The 14595-nt window shown below is 42.1% G+C and overlaps 1 protein-coding gene across 1 annotated transcript in view; it reads left to right on the top strand.

Moving 5' to 3' along the window:
- VWA3B (von Willebrand factor A domain containing 3B) overlaps nt 1-11373 on the top strand; it is a 234457-nt gene extending 223084 nt beyond the window's left edge. The window contains 1 exon segment of the mRNA XM_057558670.1: nt 11287-11373. Coding sequence (XP_057414653.1) covers nt 11287-11373 — 87 coding nt within the window.
- Nucleotides 11374-14595: the final 3222 nt, after the last annotated feature.

Below are 14595 nucleotides of genomic sequence, written 5' to 3'. Positions count from 1 at the left end.
AAATATGTATGCATCCAACATAGGAGCACATCCATACATAAGACAAATGCTAACAGCTATAAAAAAGGAAATTGACAGTAACACAATAATAGTGGGGGACTTTAATACCCCACTTACACTGATGGACAGATCATCCAGACAGAAAATTAATAAGGAAACACAAGCTTTAAATGACGCAACAGACCAGATAGATTTAATTGATATTTACAGGACATTCCACCCGAAAACAGCAGATTACACTTTCTTCTCAAGTGCACACAGAACATTCTCCAGGATAGATCTCATCTTGGGTCACAAATCAAGTCTCGATAAATTTAAGAAAATTGAAATCACATCAAACATCTTTTCCGACCACAATGCTGTGAGATTAGAAATAAATTACAGGGGAAAAAAAGGTAAAAACACAAACACATGGAGTCTAAACATTACGTTACTAAATAACCAAGAGATCACTGAAGAAATGAAAGAGGAAATCAAAAAATACCTAGAGAAAAATGACAATGAAAACACGATAATCCAAAACCTATGGGATGCAGCAAAAGCCATTCTAAGAGGGAATTTTATAGCAATACAATCCTACCTCAAGAAACAAGAAAAATCTCAAATAAACAATCTAACTTTTCTAACTTTACACCTAAAGGAACTAGAGAAAGAAGAAAACCCAAACTTAGTAGAAAGAAAAAAATCATAAAGAGCAGAGCAGATATAAATGAAATAGAAACAAAGAAAGCAATAAAAGTAAAAGCTGGTTCTTTGAGAAGATGAACAAAATTGATAAAATTTTAGCCAGACTCATCAAGAAAAAGAGGGAGAGAACTCAAATCAATAAAATTAGAAATGAAAAAGGAGAAGTTACAATGGACCCCACAGAAATACAAAGCATCATAAGAGACTACTACAAGCAATTCTATGCCAATAAAATGGACAACCTGCAAGAAATGGACAAATTCTTAGAAAGGTATAACCTTCCAAGACTGAACCTAGAAGAAATAGAAAATATGAACAGATCAATCACAAGTAATGAAATTGCAACTGTGATTAAAAATCTTTCAACAAACAAAAGTCTTGGACCAGGTGGCTTCACAGGTGAATTCTATCAAACATTTAGAGAAGAGCTAACACCCATACTTCTCAAACTCTTCCAAAAAACTTCAGAGGAAGGAACACTCCCAAATTCATTCTATGAGGCCACCATCACCCTGATACCAAAACCAGACAAAGATACTACAAAAAAATATGATTACAGACCAATATCACTGATGAATATAGATGCAAAAATCCTCAACAAAATAGTAACAAACAAAATCCAACAACACATTAAAAAGATCATACACCATGATCAGGTAGGATTTATCCGAGGGATGCAAGAATTCTTCAATATACACAAATCAATCAATGTGATACACCATATTAACAAATTGAAGAATAAAAACCATATGATCATCTCAATAGATGCAGAAAAAGCTTTTGACAAAATTCAATACACATTTATGGTAAGAAAAACTCTCCAGAAAGTGGGCACAGAGGGAACCTACCTCAACATAATAAAGGCCATGTATGACAAACCCACAGCAAACATCATTCTCAATGGTGAAAAACTGAAAGCATTTCCTCTAAGATCAGGAGGAAGGCAAGGATGTGCACTCTCGCCACTATTATTTAACATAGTTTTGGAAGTCCTAGCCACAGAAATCAGAGAAGAAAAAGAAAAAAAAGAATAGAAATTGGAAAAGAAGTAAAACTGTCACTGTTGGCAGATGACATGATACTGTACATAGATTATCCTGAAGATGCCACCAGAAAACTGCTAGAGTTAATGAATGAATTCGGTAACGTTGCAGGATACAAAATTAAAGCACAGGGGCTTCCCTGGTGGTGCAGTGGTTGAAAATCTGCCTGCCAATGCAGGGGACGCGGGTTCGAGCCCTGGTCTGGGAAGATCCCACATGCCGCGGAGCACCTGGGCCCGTGAGCCACAATTGCTGAGCCTGCGCGTCTGGAGCCTGTGCTCCGCAACAGGAGAGGTAGCGATAGTGAGAGGCCTGCGCACCGCGATGAAGAGTGGCCCCCACTTGCCACAACTAGAGAAAGCCCTCGCACAGAAACGAAGACCCAACACAGCCATAAATAAATAAATAAATAAAAATTAAAAAAACTTTAAAAAGAATATCACCAAACATTCCGAGAAGCAACTGGCCCTGAATCTGATCAGGGACCAATTCTAATCTCTAAAAAAAAAAAAATTAAAGCACAGAAATCTCTTGCATTCCTATCCACTAACAACGAAAGACCAGAAAGAGAAATTAAGGAGACAATCCCATTCACCATTGCAACAAAAAGAACAAAATACCTAGGAATAAACCTACCTAAGGAGACAAACGACCTGTACTCAGAAAACTATAAGACACTGATGAAATAAATCAAAGATGACACAAAGAGATGGAGAGATGTACCATGGTCTTGGATTACAAGGACCAATATTGTGAAAATGACTATACTGCCCAAAGCAATCCATAGATTCAGTGCATGCCTATCAAATTACCAATGGCATTTTTTACAGAAGTAGAACAAAAAATCTTAAAGTTTGTATGGAGACACAAAAGACCCCTAATAGCCAAAGCAATCTTGAGGGAAAAAAAATAGAGCTGGAAGAATCAGACTCCCTGACTTCAGACTATACTACAAATCTACAGTAATCAAGGCAATATGGTACTGGCACAAAAACAGAAATATAGATCAATGGAACAGGATAGAAAGCCCAGAGATAAACCCACACACCTATGGTCAACTAATCTGTGACAAAGGAGGCAAGGATACACAATGGAGAAAAGACAGTCTCTTCAATAAGTGGTGCTGGGAAAACTGGACAGCTACATGTAAAAGAATGAAATTTGAACACTCCCTAACACCATACATAAAAATAAACTCAAAATGGATTAAAGACCTAAATATAAGACCAGACACTATAAAACTCTTAGAGGAAAAATAGGAAGAACACTCTTTGACATATCACATATCACAGCAAGATCTTTTCTGACCCACCTCCTAGAATAATGGAAATAAAAACAAAAATAAACAAATGGGACCTAATGAAACATAAAAGCTTTTGCACAGCAAAGGAAACTATAAACAAGACAAAAAGACAACCCTCAGAATGGGAGAAAATATTTGCTAACGAATCAATGGACAAAGGATTAATCTCCAAAATATATAAACAGCTCATGCAGCTCAATATTAAAAAAACAAACAACCCAATCCAAAAATGGGCAGAATACCTAAATAGACATTTCTCCAAAGAAGACATACAGATGGCCAGGAGGCACGTGAAAAGCTGCTCAACATCACTAATTATTAGAGACCTACAAATCAAAACTACAATGAGATATCACCTCTCACCCGTTAGAATGGGCATCATCAGAAAACCTACAAACAAGAAATGCTGGAGAGGGTGTGGAGAAAAGGGAACCCTCTTGCTCTGTTGGTGGGAATGTAAATTGATACAGCCACTATGGAGGACAGTATGGAGGTTCCTTAAAAACCTAAAAATAGAATTACCATATGACCCAGCAATCCGACTACTGGGCGTATACCCAGAGAAAACCGTAATTCAAAAGCCACATGCACCCCAATGTTCATTGCAGCACTATTTACAATAGCTAGGTCATGGAAGCAACCTAAATGCACATTGACAGACAAATGGATAAAGAAGACATGGTACATATATACAATGGAATATTACTCAGCCATAAAAAGGAACGAAATTGGGTCATTTGTAGAGACGTGGATGGACCTAGAGACTGTCATACAGAGTGAATTAAGTCAGAAAGAGAAAAACAAATATTGTATATTAACGCATATATGTGGAATCTAGAAAAATGGTACAGATCACCCGGTTTGCAAGGCAGAAATAGAGACGCAGATGTAGAGAACAAACATATGGGCACCAAAGGGGGAGAGCAAGGGGGAGGTGGTGGTGGGATGAATTGGGAGATTGGGATTGACATACATACACTAATATGTATAAAATAGATAACTAATAAGAACCTGCCATATATGGCTTCCCTGGTGGCGCAGCGGTTGAGAATCTGCCTGCCAACGCAGGGGACACAGGTTCGATCCCTGGTCTGGGAAGATCCCACATGCCGCGGAGCAACTGGGCCCGTGAGCCACAACTACTGAGCCTGCGCATCTGGAGCCTGTGCTCTGCAACAAGAGAGGCCGCGATAGTGAGAGGCCCGCGCACCGCGATGAAGAGTGGCCCCCGCTTGCCGCAACTAGAGAAAGCCCTCACACAGAAACGAAGACCCAACACAGCCAAAAAAATAAATAAAGAAAGAACCTGCCATATAAAAATAAATAAAATAAAATTCAAGAATAAAAAAAAGCATAATGAATATTATGAGCAGATATTTTCCTGAAAAATTCAAAAACTAAGAAGAAATGGACCTTGAAAAATACAACAAATCAAAACTGCCATAAAATGAAGCACAAAATCCGAATCATTTTATCTATTAAAGACACAATTTGTTATCAAAACCCTTTCTACAAAAGTAGCTCTGGGCTCAGATGGTTTCACTGATGAATTTTGTCAAAGATTGGAAAAATAGCACCAATCTTAAAACAAACCGTTTCAGAAAGTAGAGGAAGAGGTTAACACTTTCCAACTTTTATGAGCCTAGCATAACTCTAACATCAAAACGAAAGTTAAAGCAGAGGCAAATTACTATACTAAGCTAATCAAATCCAACAATACATAAAACAGATGCTACCACATGACTGTGTCAGGTTCATCCCAGGAACAAAAGATTGTTTTAACAATCAAAACTCTGTGAGTAGAATTCAATTCATTCCAACATAAAGGATCATCTCTCTAGATGGAGAAAAATGTATTTGACATAATTCAGGATCCATTCATGATACAAAGTTTCAAGAAAATAGGAGATGATCCTTTATGTTGGAATAAATTATTTCTGTCTAGGAGAAACCCATTAGCTCAAGAGCCTGCTGGCACCAAACTCAAAATTTTGCACATCTAATTACTTTTAAAATAGTCCAAACAAGCAGATTCCTAGCTATTTAGACCCTGCCTGCTTTGCATACCCCATGAAACCTCACTCAACAGCTGTTCCCTACCTATTGATAAGATAGGGCCTTGCAATTATTAGGTCCGAAACAGCTGCTGCCCTTTGGTGGTCTCCCACCCGGAGACTCCCTCCCTGCCTTGTTGCTGAGTGACTCCACCTAGACACATAAGCCCTCTCTCCGACCTTCCTCTCCCCAGCCGGTCCCTTGCCTGCTTTCTGGACGTGGTCCTCACTGTAAGCCTTTGAAAGCCCTCGTGGTGTGAGGGACTTTCTCTCATTCAACCCTATCCAAGTGTCACCCACTTGGATAGCTTGTTGTGGTGTGTTACTGCCTCCCCTGATGATTTCTTTTTTCTTGATCAGTCCCCAGGTCCCTCAAACCCTGTACAGACATCTACTAAAAAAACAAAAAAAAAAACAAAAAACAAAAAACTGCAGCTACCATCACACTTAATGGTGAAAGAATGAACGCTTTCCCCTATAACTGGGAACAAGGGAAGGATCCTCATTCCACCACTTCCATTAAACATTGTGCTGAAGTTCCTAGTCAGTGCAATAGGCAAGAAAAAGAAATAAAAGTCATGAAGATCAGTAAATAAGTTAAAAAAACTATTCTTAAAATTCTATTTAAAATAGTGTCCAAAACCACAAAGTACTTAATATAATAAATTTAACCCAAAAAATAACAACCTCTATGTTGTAAACTATAAAACATTCCTTAGAGAAATTAAAGAAGACCAAAATAAGTAGATATACCATGTTTATAAATTGGAAAAATCAAGATTATTATGATGTGAATTGTCCTCAAATTTACCTATAGATTCAATGTAATTGCACACATAATTCCAGCTGGTTTTTTGATAGAAACTGAGAATCTGATTCTAAAAATGGATGTGGAAATGTAAAGGAACTAGAATTTCCAAAGCATTCTTGACAAGGGACAATGTTGAGTGATTTAAACTACCTGATTTCGAGACTTAGTCTAAAGCTACAGTAAACAATAGTGTGGTGTTGGTGAAAGAATAGCCATATGGCCAACTGATTTTCAACAAAAGTGGCAAGGCAATTGAATGAGAAAAGAAATTATTTTCAACAAATGATACTGGAAATACTGGATAAGCATATGGAAAAAAAGTGAACAGCAACCTTTCCATCATACCATAAATAAAAATTAACTTGAAAGGGATCATAGACCTAAATGTAAATTCTAAGACTAAAACACAGCTAGAACATAAGATAAAATCTTTGTGACCATGAGAGGAGGCCAATATTTCTTGGCCAGGTCAAGGTCACAAAAGCAATAAACATAAAAGAAAAAATTAATAGATTAATTTTCATCAAAATTTAAAACTTCTGCTCAATACCAAGAAGGAAATGAATAAATATGCCACAGATTAGAAGAAACTATTTACAAAACATATTATGATAAAGAACTGGTATTTAGGATATCAAAGTAACTCTTACAACTCAATAATAAAAAAGCAGACCACCCAATTTTTTTTAAGGTTAAGATTTTATTGTGTAAAATATCACATATATCACAAAAGGAGATATATGATTGGCCATAAGTGCATGAAAAACGGCTCAACATCATTAGTCATCAGGGAAACTCTGATGGTCTTTTTTCTTGTGTCACCTTGGCTAAGATACAGTCCCCAGTTATTCAATCAAACACTAATCTAGGTGTTGCAGTGAAGATTTGGTTTGTTTTTTTTTAATATTTTGAAAATATTGGGATGTGAGATCTTAGTTCCCTGACCAGTTCCCTAATTTCTTTTCTCATTCAATTGCCTTAACCAGGGGGCTGGGATCGAACCCGAGCCCCCTGCAGTGGAAACCTGCAGTGGAAGCATGGAGTCTTAACCACCAGACTGCCAGGGAAGTCCCTGAAGGTATTTTGTAGATATGATTAAAGTCCATAACCAGTTTTCCATAAGAGAGATTATCCCAGATAATCTGGGTGTGTCCGATTCAATCAGTTGAAGGCCTTGAGAGCAGAACTGAATCTTCCTCGATGAAGAAGAAATTCTTCCTGTGGACAGCAGCTTCAGCCAGTGCCCAAGGGTTCCAGCTTGCCCTTCCTGACAACTGCCCTTTGTGTGTCACTTTGGCTGGACCAGAGAGATCAGAGGTGAGGACTGGGCAGGGTGTTGTCTGGCAACACTTCAGTAGACCCTGGAGGAAACAACTTACTCCATCTAAAGGATGCTGTACTGTGATCTTTAGATCTATAAGAACTAAGGCAGAAATAACACATATCCTGCTACATTGTGGGGCTGCTTCTCCCTTGTGGGTTTCCTGGGACAGTGGGCTCACCATCTTCCAAAAGACGGACCACACTGGGATATTCAGGGTTCCAGGAATATTCTGGGGCTAAATAGCCAACCTCAGACTCTTGCTTATGTCCTATTTCCAACCCCCAGCATCCAAAAGACGGTGGTGTCTTAACTGGGAGGTCTTTTTCTTTCTTTCTTTCTTTCTTTCGTGTCTTAGTTGAGGCACATGGGATCTTTCACTGCAGGCTGCAGGCTTCTCTCTAGTTGCAGTGTGTGGGCTCTCTAGTTGCAGCTCACGGGCTTAGTTGCCCCGTGGCACGTGGGATCTTAGTTCCCCAACCAGGGATCGAACCCGCGTCCCCTGCATTGGAAGGCAGATTCTTAACCACTGGACCACCAGGGAAGTCCTGGGAGGTCTTTTTCCTTCACTTTCCCAAGGGCTAGGATTTGGAGGTTGGTGGTCTGGGGACTTTTAGTTCTGGGATTGCTCTGGGAGGTTAATTGAATAATGCTCTCTCCTCCTCCCTTTTCACATCTCCTCTCTTTGTTAATATATTTAACCTACACCTTGCATCCAGCAGAGGAACACAGCTGTTTTGCTGTGGCTGAGATCCTGACAAACACATCAAGTTCTACCAACAGCCCAGTTCCCAAGGCACATCTCACATCTCTGCTTCCTGGGCAATGATCTATTTACTTTCTCTATGAATTTTCTGTATGCATGTTTGAATTATTCTAGACACCTCTGGGGAGGCCTCTGGGGTTTCTGCTCACTTCCCATGACATCCCCTTGAGTGTCCAGGCAAGGTGGCATTTAACCAGGAGTCTGCATCAGGCAGGCCTTCTCTGAACCCTGCAAGAGTGTGTCACTGCAAAAGTTTTGCTTGTGATGCAAAGGCTGGGATGACTCAATCTCCTTGAGATGGCCCTTTTCACTTATAAGCAACTCTGCCATCATTTGGATTTATGCTCTGATTGCTGGAGAGTATCATGAGGTTTCAAACCTCTCTCTCCGGGATTTTTTGAAGGCACAACCTAACAACCCTACCTATGTTACCAGGAACCTTCATTCGTGTTCCTCTGCTTCCAGAATAAATTTGAATATAAACGATTCACCTCCTGCCAGGAATACAAAATTATATTCCTTATATGTGAGTCTTCCCAGTACTCCACCCTCTCCTGTAGAACAAAGTAGAAACTGTTCAAGGTAGGAATTACACCCTACAGTGGAGACTTGCAACTTTAATATGCCTATAAATTGCCCTGTTGAAAATGCAGAATCCTTGGCTCCACTCCCAGATGTTCGAATGCAGAGGGCCTGGCATTGTGTATTTTGAACAAGCTCCTGGGCAGGATCTCAGCAAATCACACACAGGGAACAAGTACCTGAGCAGGTGATTGGAGAGGAGATGCTCCAGCCCATTATACTTCTTCCTCCCAGGTCTGGAGGGAGGAAGAACTATACCCTCCATCCAGGGCCAAGGAGAGCTTGATGGCTTCCAAGACCCAGAGCCAGTTCACTTCTTGACTGTTAGGCTTGTGGTCCCTACAGAAGGTCCTCTGGGCACCTAGAGGGAACACCATGCCTGCCTCACAGGCTCTCGTGGGGATGAAATGGATAGACAACTTAGAACAGGGTGTGGCACACAGTGAGAACTCAGTAAATCTTAACTGTTCTATAATCATTACCATTGCTACTAGCATCAATAACACTCCTGCTGAGAGATAGCAGGGGGCCTCCTAAATCCCTCCATCCCCGTACCTTGTGAGGAAGAGATCACCACTCAGAGCAGCCAAGATCCATTCAGGACAAATTATAACCGTGAGCTCAGCCTCAGCACCAAACTCCATTCACCTAATCTCCCTCGCACTGGGAGACTTCTCTGGGGATTTCACCCTCTGCAGCCCACCCAGCAGAGAGCTGTCCTCCACTGAGAAGTTACCATCCCATCATCCTTCTCCATGAGTTTCCTTCCTTTGTGCCACTGTAATCCCCAAATACATCTCTGTCATTCCAGACATGCACGGTGGCCCCACTCTCTTCTAGCTTCCTCCTTCCAGGCATCGAGTGGCTGGTGGGGGAACCTCACCAAGCACCCCTTTGAGACAAAGTGCTATGAATCTCCCCCAAGACACCAATGACCGTATTGAGCTTTAGCACCCTTTCTGGTGTTCCCAAAACAGTCCTTCAGAAGCAAGTCAACGTTTGTTCCAGGGAGAGAAGGGCTGTGTCTTACATGACCTTGAGGCTTTGCCCCTTTTGTGAAAAAGGGTAGGAAGTCTTTTTCAATGTGGCAAGGTGAGCCAAGCACATAGTAAGTACTCAATACATATTTGTGAAGTGGATGGACCTTTAGGCAACCTTGCTCCTGGGCTCCAAAATTCCCTCACAGGGGTATGTGTATGCAGAGAAATAACTCACTCTGGGCCTCAGCAGTGGCCAGCATGGACTGACGGGTGCCTCCCCAGCACCCCCTGGGGCACAGGGATTGGACGGGATCTCTGCATTACCCAGAGTCTGCAGGAAGGCTCTGATTTGGCCTCCCATAAAGAGGCACATTGAGTATGGCCTGGCCATACCTGTCCCCTTACACCAGCTGTTTGGTCCCTATGTGATGGTATTTTGCATTGTATGTCCAATATCCTCTAGCTAATGTAACATGTGAGCCAGATGCTACAGTCAGGAATAAAATGGGTCTGGCCCAGGAATACTTTCTGCCAGTTTGCCCACTATTAGGTATGATTATCTAAACCAAAAAGGAAGATGCCCTCATCTCACAGCTGATTGCTGTTTGCGGGCAACCGATGAGATAACACGGGGGCTGTCAACCTCATCAATGATGGGGAGATGAGCATTTACTGAGTCCTCAGTAGCTAACCCATCTGAAAGCTGGCCATTCAAGATAAGGTCACAGTGACCTCAGCTTGCTTCTCCTGAGACAGGCTGGGACCTGGGACCTGGGACCCTTTGCTGAAGTGCTCGCACCTGGACAATCGTCTCCTTCAGCAACAGAATACAAAGAAACAATAAGGGACTAAAAATAACTGCACCCATGCACAGTTGGGGCAAAATATGAACAATAAGATACAAAAAGGCCAAAATGCAACTGCCGCTTCTGAGGATCTGGGAGCAAAAGCAGGGAACTGTGCATGACCCCTGCACACGGCACCACCAAGGGGGTGGGCAGACCACCTAAGCCCCCCCTCTGGCCCCCACAGATCCCTCGCCCCATTTAAGGAACCAGCTCACCCCTCCCCCCGCCCCCAGGGAGCAAGCAAGGGCACCTGTTACTTGTTTTCACTCCCTGGTGCTACAGCACGAGTCCCAGCAAAGCCTTGCCTGAATTCCTCGTCTGGCCTCTTATCAATTTCTATTGATTAAAGAGTCCAAGCACCCAGGTAGGTAACCCTCCCGCCCTGTTAACCTTCACAGTGACTCTGCAGGGGGGTTGGATGGACTGAGAATGTCACAGACACATCAACAACGATTGTGGCCTGAGGGTTCACACCCCTCTGCCTGGATGTCTGTTGGGAGAATTCTGAGTCCCAGAAGGACCTGGGGGCCCAGTTTCCTGGTGTGACAGAGACCCCAGGAACCCAGCTTAAATGTGAGCTAAAGAACCCACCACTGTGCCAGCCTAGCTCTATGGTAGTGGACACCTCTCCTGTGCCTCAGTTTCCCCCTTTGTTGTTATGAAAAGTAAATGAATTGATTTACAAGTGCTTTGCAGTGTGTGGCTCAGAGTATGTGCGGTGAAGGTGTTAACTATTATTACCAGCAGGGCACATGTTTTCTCAGCATCTCTCTCTAAATAACAAGCAGGTTTATAACGTATCTTCTACGAAAAGGGCAAGCTTTAGCTCTCCCAAAGCACAAAGCCGTCAGTTTGTTTGATCCACAAAATTCTGTGCTTTCTTCTTAATAGGCTGAAGGCATGACAGGGGACATGAGGGGCAGGAGATCTGGCTGGAAAGAGAGCCAGAACCTGATAACAGAAGTTGGTCGTTGGTGAGTTGCAAAACAAACTCTCCATTTAAACTTGAGCTAGGGAATTCCCTGGCTGTCCAGTGGTTAGGGCTCCATGCTTCCACTGCAGGGGGCAAGGGTTCGATCGTTGGTTTGAGAACTAAGATCCCGCCTGCTGCACAGCCTGGCAAAAAAATAACAAAACAAAAAACCAACTTGAGCTAGTTACTCCCCACTCTGGGCCTAGTTTTCTTATCTGCATAATGGGCAGTTTTGAGGAATGGGGTCAGGTAGGTGGGAGGAGATCTCCAGCATCCAATGATCCCTAAAGAACCTCCCATATTTGCCTCCTACAATCTCCTTCCCCACTCTCCTTCCACAACCAAAACAAGCATTTGTAGTAACCGTGGGACCCATGCAACACACATAGGATGTGAGCGCACACGGAGCAGGAGAAAATGGTGGAGATACCGGCATCCCCAAACGGTAGGTGGAAGCCAGGGTGGGGAGGGGGTGGAACAGAGAAGAGAAGTGAAAAGGAGGGAGAGAAAAGAGAAAGACTGAAAGAAAAATAATGGAAGGAAGGAGGAGGAGAGGGGCAGAAGAAAAAAGATAAATTCCTTTATCTAGCCACTTGGTAAGAAATCAGAATTTTATAGAGAAGACAAGTTCAAAAGCCGCACTTCACAAAGAGTCAAATGGAAATGTAAAATACCCTTGTCTCCTCTAAAAGATATTATTCACTGCTCTGTGCCACCGCCAATGTGTACTGTGTCCACTGACAGATAAGCAGGATACACTTGCATAATTTAAATGTCGCCCTGATCTTGTGAATAATAAACTGTGTGAGGTCATTCCAGAGGGTCTGAATCACTTCCCCTGGAAACCTTTACTTCATCAGCTCAGCCTCCACTTGAGGGTTTGAAATTCTAGGTGCTTGTGACTTCTTGTTGAGCTGTTCATTACTGTAATAGGGTCAAAACAAACCATGTTCCCTTCATCAGTGGCTTTCAAACACCTCCAATACATGGGGGCCACTTCATCATATCAAATAAGTTAGACCTCGTCCCTGTTCCCCCAGGAATTTTAACGTCCAGCATTGAAACAGGCAAGATAATAAACATCTGCAGGATGAGAAATAAATCAGGTGGTTATTGACATGTAGGGGAAATGAGGACCTTCTTCCAGAGAAGCATTCACTGGAATTTGAGCATTTTGACATATATCATCCCCATTATCTATGTGGTAGGGAAAAACTCCTCCCCCTAGTTGCATTTCTGGAGCTTGGTACCCGAAGCTAGGATTCACACACTTAGCACGTATTTATTGAGTTGCTACTATGTGCCAGACTTTATTCTTGGCACTGGGATATGTAGTGATAAACAAAGGAGATAAAAATCCCTGTCCTCATGGTGCTTACAGACAATGAGGGTGATAGAAAATAAACAATATATGTAGTATGTCGGAGAAAAGTGTGATGGAGAAAAATAAAGCAGGAAAGGGAGATCGGGAGTGTGGGTGGGAAGGAATAGGGGTCTTGATGTTTTGAACAGGGTATTCAGGAAATGCCTTCTTGAGAAATTATATATGAGCAAAGACATGAAGGAAGTGAGAGGGGGAGCCACATGGATGACTGTGCCAGGCAGAGGGAGGAGCAGGTGCAAAGGCCCCGAGGCAGAAACGTGCCTGGCTGTTTGACAAAGCTGATGAGGGGCAAGGGTGGAAGCAGTGGGACCTGTTAGGAGGCAGCTGCAGTGATCCAGGCCAGACATGACACAAAGGATAACATTGGAGGTGATGAGAAGTCCTCAAGTCTAGATTTTTTTTGAAGGTAGAACAGGTGAAATTTGCTCCTGGAGTGGATGTGGATTATAAAAGAAACAGAGGAATCAGAGATGTCTCTAAGGTTTTAGTCCTGAGCTCTGAAGGTTGACATGGCCATAACAAGAACATCTTCAGTAATGCAATTCAAATCAGAGCATTATAACACTCCCAGGAAGTGAGTCATGGAAGAGGGAAAAGCTGGGACCAGACTCTGGAGGATGAATTCCTACCCTTCTTCACCCATAGGCACCAAACATATCCCATTCTCATCCCACTCTACTCCCGTTTTAGTGGTTACTGATTTTTTAAAAATATTTAATACAATTTTTAAATGAGGTATAATTTATATATAATAAAATGCATAGACTTTTTAATTTTTTATTTTATTTATTTTATTTTTGGTTGGGTCTTCATTGCTGCGTGCGGGCTTCCTCTAGTTGCGGTGAGTGGGGGCTACTCTTCATTCTGGTGCATGGGCTTCTCATTGCAGTGGCTTCTCCTGTTGTGGAGCATGGCCTCTAGGCACATGGGCTTCAGTAGTTGTGGCTCGCAGGATCTAGAGCACAGGCTCAGTAGTTGTGGCGCATGGGGTTATTTGCTCTGCGGCCTGTGGGATCTTCCCGGACCAGGGCTCGAACCCGTGTCCCCTGCATTGGCAGGTGGATTCTTAACCACTGCGCCACCAGGGAAGCCCAAATGCATAGCTCTTAAGTGCTCAGTTCAATGAGTTTTGACAACTGTAAACACCCGTGACAACAACACCCCAAACCGGGTATAGAATATTTCCATCACCCCAGAAAGGTCCTTCACACTCAGCTGCAGTCACCTCCACCCTGACCCCCAGGGAACTAATGTTCTGATTTCTCTGTACCATGGATCAGTCCAGCCCATTCTAGGACTTCATGTAAATAGAGTAGTACTGTGTGTTCTCTTGTGTCTGAATTCTTTTCCTCAATATAAAGCCTTTGAGAATCATCCCCACTGTTGCCTGACTCAGTGGTCTTTCCTTCTCCTTGCTGAGTAGTGTTTCATGTTTGAATAAATCACAATCTGTTTATCCCTTCATCTATTGATGGATATTCGGGTTATTTCCAATTTGGGGCTATTATAAACAAAGCTGCTATGAACCTTTTTGTACAAACCATTTTGAAGATGTATATTTTAATTTCTCTTGATAAAATATCTGAGTGGAAATGCAGTGTTGTGAAGTAAGTGTACATTTAACTTCCTAAGAAAGTGCCAAATAGTTTTCCAAAGTGGTTGCATCATTTTACTTTCCCACGAACTATGTGTGTGTTGCTCCATATTCTCTCCAAATCTGCTGTCATTCTTTTTTTTTTTAAAGCATTTTCTTTCTGTTCATGATCCACACTAATCTTTTTGTTTTTTTTTTTTTTTAATTTATGGCTGTGTTGGGTCTTCGTTTCTGTGCGAGGGCTTTCTC

Source organism: Balaenoptera acutorostrata, chromosome 12 (genome assembly GCF_949987535.1).
Source record: "Balaenoptera acutorostrata chromosome 12, mBalAcu1.1, whole genome shotgun sequence".
In the NCBI taxonomy this organism is placed as follows: domain Eukaryota; kingdom Metazoa; phylum Chordata; class Mammalia; order Artiodactyla; family Balaenopteridae; genus Balaenoptera; species Balaenoptera acutorostrata.
Note: the sequence above shows the minus strand (reverse complement) of the source record. Positions and strands in the feature narration are given on the sequence as shown.